This window comes from Elephantulus edwardii, unplaced genomic scaffold (genome assembly GCF_000299155.1).
Source record: "Elephantulus edwardii isolate Elephantulus edwardi_28Jun2011 unplaced genomic scaffold, EleEdw1.0 scaffold00266, whole genome shotgun sequence".
NCBI lineage: Eukaryota > Metazoa > Chordata > Mammalia > Macroscelidea > Macroscelididae > Elephantulus > Elephantulus edwardii.
The window spans coordinates 184,100-190,207 of NW_006400016.1; the positions used below are offsets into that span (position 1 = coordinate 184,100).

General features: G+C 36.4%; 1 protein-coding gene across 1 annotated transcript in view; it reads left to right on the plus strand.

The window, feature by feature from the left end:
* The window catches only part of LOC102847291 (zinc finger protein 569-like), a 50,039-nt gene extending 44,631 nt beyond the window's left edge, over window positions 1–5,408 (plus strand). The window contains exons 4-6 of the mRNA XM_006899703.1: window positions 4,239–4,335; window positions 4,421–5,067; window positions 5,320–5,408. Of these exons, the coding sequence (XP_006899765.1) occupies window positions 4,239–4,335; window positions 4,421–5,067; window positions 5,320–5,408 (833 nt within the window). The remainder of the gene's footprint in view (window positions 1–4,238; window positions 4,336–4,420; window positions 5,068–5,319) is intronic.
* Window positions 5,409–6,108: the final 700 nt, after the last annotated feature.

A 6,108-nucleotide genomic window follows, 5' to 3' on the forward strand; every position in this document is an offset into this window, starting at 1 on the left:
AAGACCCTCTATGAGGTGGATTGATTCAGTGACTGGGGTAATCGGGATGGATGTGTCAGAAGCAATGAGATTGGCACAGGATAGAGCAGGGTTTAGGGCTGTTGTACATAGGGTCGCTATGAGTCGCAAGAGACTCGACGGCACATAACAACAACAACCCTAACCCTGATGTCAGTCTTATATACACTTTTTAAGTAAACCAGTATAAAATAAAATTTTTATTTAAAAAATATAATAAACTTACATTAATAATTTGAGAAATATTGTTTTGGAAGTCCTAGTTTGAGCAGTTAGGCAATAAAGTAAAATAAGAGGCTTCTAAATTGACAAAGAGGAGGTAAAACTATATATGCAGATGATAAGATAATGTATAATGTTGTTGTTATGTGCTGTTGATTTGCCTGCGATTCTTAGCAACTCTATGAATAACAGCCCTAAACCCTGCTCTACCCTTGTGCCAATCTTATTGTCTCTGGCACAACTACCCTCATTACCCTTGTCACTGAGTCAGTACATCTCATCAAAGGTCTTCCTCTCTTGTGCTATCTCTCAACCCTCCCAAGCATGAATCCCTCTCCAAGGACTGGTCCCTCCTTGTAACATGTCCAAAGGAGGTCATACAAAGCTTTAGAATCCTTGCCTCCAAGGAGCAGCCTGGTTTCACCCACTCTTGGATAAACCTATTTGTTCTCTTAGCAGTCCATGGTATGTATATTCATTACTCTTTAGCACCGCAGCTGCAAGGCATCAATTCTATTGTCCCTTATCATTGTCCAGCTCTCCAATGCATAGCAAGTAACTGCAAAGACTATGGCCTGGATCAGGCACACCTGAGTCTCTAGACTGATATTGTTGCTCTTCAGTACTTGCGAGAGGTCTCAGACAGCAGACTTTCCCAATGCAATTTGTCTTTTAATTTCCTGGATGCTGGTAACAAGAATGTTCATTGTGGAGCCAAGCAAATTAAAGCTATTAACAATCTCAATCTCTTCACTGTCTATCATAATGCTGCCAATGGGCCCCGTGGTGAGAATCTTTTTTTCTTGATGTTGAGCTTCAATGTATATTGAAGGCTGGAGTCCTTGACCACCTGCAGTAGATGCTTCAGATTATGTATATAGAAAACTCAAGACTCAGCAAGAAAATGGTTTGACCTAGCAAACCAGTTCAGCAGAGTGGCAGGATACAAAATCAATGTACAAAACTCACTCCAATTTCTCTACAGTAAAAATAAACACTGAAAAAGAAGACAGCACTATCAATTACAGTTGTTGTTGTTGTTATGTGCCGTCGAGTCTCTTGCGACTCATAGCGACCCTATGTACAACAGCCCTAAACTCTGCTCTGTCCTGTGCCTATCGCACCATCTCTGATACACCTACCCCGATTACCCCAGTCACTGAATCCATCCACTTCATAGAGTCCCTTTCCCTCCTGCACTGTCCCTCCACCCTACCAAGTATGATGTCCCTCTCCAAGGACCGGTCCCACCTTACAACATGTCCAAAGTATGTTAGACAGAGCCTCAGAATCCTTGCCTCCAGGAAGTCGCGTGGTTTAACCCTTTCCAGGATGAATCTGTTTGTTTTCCTAGCAGTCCATGGTACCCTCAATGCTCTTCTCCAGCACCACAAAAGGCATCAATTCTCCTTCTATCCTCCTTAGTCGTTGTCCAACTCTCTGATGTGTAACAAGTGATAGCAAAGACCATGGCCTGTATCAGATGCACCTTAGTCTCCAGAAAGACACCATTGCTCTTCAGTACTTTGGAGAGGTCCCTAACAGCAATTACAGTAGCCAACCATAATATAAAATACTTAGTAATAAATTAACTAGAGACACAAAAGACCTATATAAAGAAAATTACAAAATAATAGTACAAGGAATAACAAGAGACCTAGATGACTCAATATTGTGAAAATGACACTTCTGCCAAAAACAATCTACAAGTGCAATGTAATACCAATACAGATACCAATGCCATTCTTCAAGAAAATAGAAAGGCAATTTCCAGTTTTATTTGGAAAGGAAAGCAGAGTTCTACTGGAAAAATAGCAAGAGACATCACATTCTACTCCCACTATACAAGCGTATTAATCAAAACAGCATAATATGGGAACAGTGACACACACAGAGACCAATGGAATAGAATTGAGAACCCAGAAACCAACTTATCCAGCTATGGTCAACTGATCTTACAGATTTCTTATTATTGAACCATACACTTCCCCCCCCCCGCCCCCCAAGAGGCTTGAGCCCTTAGAACTTGGGGTTGGTGCCTCCAAGTTCCAGAACCCACACAAGGGAAGGTCACACATGAGCCATATCCTTAAATAAAACTACTCAGCTATGATGTTCTTTATATATTAAGTATTTCTGGATAATTTTTTTATATTTCACAAAATATTTTGCAACTGTATCAATAAGTGAAGTTGCTATTTAGTTTCTTTTTTGTTTTATCTTTGTCAAGTTTTCATGTTGATACTGTGCCTGCTTTACACACAAAAAAAAATTGAGAATTTTTCCACCTTTTCTATTTTGAAACATTTCACATAGCATTGTAGTTGTCACTTAATTGTTAGTTAGAAATCTCATGAGAATCTGTTTTCCTTATGCTTTTATTTTGTTTAGAATTTTTTTCTTTCAGATTTCCTTATTTTAATGACATTGTTCTATATAGATTTTGTATATCCTCTAGAATTAGTTTTGGTTATTTATATTTCTAGAAACTAATCTCAAGCAGTTTATAAAAATTTATTTCACATGATCCTGAAAAAGTGGTCTCTTGGGATATTTTTCACTTGTTTTATTTTTTCTATGATTTATTTTTCCTTTGTGCATTTTATATTCTTAGTGTTAATAATCTATAAAACTGCTGTCAAGTCAGAACTAACTCATAGGTTGGACTTCCATTGAGTTTTTGGATGCTGCAAATAACATGGGAAGAAATTGCCCGTCTTTATTTTCCATTGAGCCACTGGTGGATTTAGACAGCCAGAGATCTTACCTTTGGGTTATCAATTCAATTCGCTATGGGCTGTGCCACCAGACCTCCCTTACTTATCTGTCAGTGTGTGTGTTATAAATATTTGCTTCTTGTTATAGTTCCTGGATTTTCCTTCTGAAATTTTACCATATAGGATATATATATGTCTTCAGAATTTAATAATGTGAGATTAAGCATAAAACATAAACAGCTTTACTGTTGTAATGGTTAAGCAGTTGGCTGCTGACTGAAAAGTTGATGTTTGTGTAGGCGAGACAACCTCAAAGCACACAACAGGAACAATGAATTCCCATTGCTATTGAGTCTGTTTAAACTTACAGTGACCACATATGACAGGAACTTCCATAAGTAAAGACTTCCAAAAGTGCAATCTTTATGGATGAAAACTGTCATCTTTTTATCATGGAGCAGCTAGTAAGGTCAAACTTTTATTTACAGCAGCCAAATGCTTGATTACTTCACTACCAGGGGCACTGACAGCAAGAATTGGCCTACAATCAACTATAAATCCCAATAGTAATAGTAGTTTAAAAATTTTCTTGATGTAATATTGAAAAATTAACAAATGATATTTATTTACAATCTATTTCAGGACAAGTCTGGGGAATTGAGCACCAGAAAAACCAGGACATAGTTTTGAGGCAAGCTGAAGATTACAGTGATGACAAAGCAGTGACAGAGAAAATGGTCAGTGAATGACATAGGAAATTTTCAAATATACAGCCTCTGAATTCAGACTTTGTTCCTTTCAAATTAAGTCTCTATGAACATGATTTGTTTGGAAAATGTTCACAACAGAATTTACATTGTCATAAGAGAAGATTTATAACAAAATAACATTCTGAATATAATGATCCCATAAAAACATTGTGCAATAGCTCATCCTATCTTTTAGTAACCCCTTTTAAGTGTAGTCATTGTGGGAAAGGCTTCAAACAGACATTGGACCTCATCAGACACCTAAGAATTCATACTGGAAACAAACCCTATGAGTGTACCAAGTGCAAAAAAGCCTTCAGCAACCAGGAAAAACTCATTAAACATGATAAAATCCACAGTAGAGATCAATCTTATGAATGTAATGAGTGCAGAAAAGTTTTTATTAAAATGTCAAATCTCATTAGACATCAAAGAACTCATACTGAGGAAAAACCCTATGTATGTAAGGAATGTGGGAAATCCTTCAGCCAGAAATCAAATCTCATTGATCATAAAAATATTCATACTGAAGAGAAGCCTAATGAATGTGGAAAATCATTCAGCCAGAAGCAAAGCCTCTTTGCACACCAGAAAATACATACAGGAGAGAAACCTTATGCTTGTAATGAGTGTGATAAAGCTTTCCCTCGAATTGCATCCCTAGCTCTTCATATGAGAAGTTCATACAGGAGAAAAACCTTACAAGTGTGATAGATGTGGAAAATCCTTTTCTCAATTTTCAATGCTTATTATACATGTAAGAATTCATACAGGTGAGAAACCCTATGAATGTAATGAGTGTGGGAAAGCCTTTTCTCAAAGTTCATCCCTTACTGTGCATATGAGAAGTCACACTGGTGAGAAACCCTATGAATGTAAGGAATGTAGAAAAGCCTTCAGCCACAAGAAAAACTTTATTACACACCAGAAAATTCATACCAGAGAGAAACCTTATGAATGTAATGAATGTGGGAAAGCCTTCATTCAAATGTCAAATCTCGTTAGACACCAGAGAATCCATACTGGAGAAAAACCCTATATATGTAAAGAATGTAGCAAAGCCTTTAGCCAGAAATCAAATCTAATTGCTCATGAGAAAATCCACTCTGGAGAAAAACCCTATGGATGCAATGAATGTGGAAAAGCTTTTAGCCAAAAGCAAAACTTCATCACACATCAGAAAGTTCACACTGGAGAGAAACCTTATGATTGTAATAAATGTGGTAAAGCCTTTTCTCAGATTGCATCCCTTACTCTTCATCTGAGAAGTCACACAGGGGAGAAGCCCTATGAATGTGATAAATGTGGGAAAGCCTTCTCTCAGTGTTCCCTGCTTAATTTACATATGAGAAGTCATACAGGTGAGAAGCCTTATATATGTGATGAATGTGGAAAAGCCTTTTCTCAAAGAACTTCCCTTATAGTGCATATGAGAGGTCACACAGGTGAGAAACCTTATGAATGTAACAAATGTGGCAAAGCCTTCTCTCAGAGTTCAACCCTTACTATACATATACGAGGGCATACAGGTGAGAAACCCTTTGACTGTAGTAAATGTGAAAAAGCATTCTCTCAAATATCTTCTCTTACTCTACATATGAGAAAACATACAGGTGAGAAGCCTTATCATTGTAACAAGTGTGGCAAAGCTTTTAGCCAAAAGTCACACCTTGTTAGGCATCAGAAAATTCATACTCATTAGCAACTCTGATAATCATAAATTTGGGAAGTCTTTCAGAAGTAATTTATTGATTCTAGAGTATGAAACAATGAATGTAATAAAATCTTATGAAAAAAGGTATAGATTTATAAAATAATTCCTATCATGGATAGACTTTGTTATACTGAAAAAAAAATTGGTCATCAAATACAGCATACGTATTGAGCATTTTTAATCAGCATTCTCATCTAAAGCAAAGAAAAATAACTGCTGTCAATGCCACTTTTAAGAATACTTGAGCAGGGAGGAAAGGATGGGGGAATTGTATACCAATGAAGGAATTTTTTTTTAAAAAAAATACTTGAGCAAGAAAAATATTAGGAAAAAAGGGGAAACTGTAAATAGCCTATATATAATGTTGTTGTTCTGTAATAAAGAACGATACATCTAATAAAGACAAGAATGGATTAGAAGACATTTCTGTATGAAGTTATAAAACGTTGGCAGGAAAAAAAATTTTTTAAAGTTGGCAGACAAAAAAAATCTGAAAAATAGAGATAAAGTATAAAGACTTGATACTGTAAAAATATGCTTGCTAGATTCTCTTTTAACAGAATTTTACAAACTCATTAAGATTGTGGAGAATTGGTGGTTGTTGTTCACTGACATCCAATTGAGTATGACTCATAGTGACCCGATGAAAAACAGATCTGAACCCTGTCGTAGCCTTTGCTATACTTAA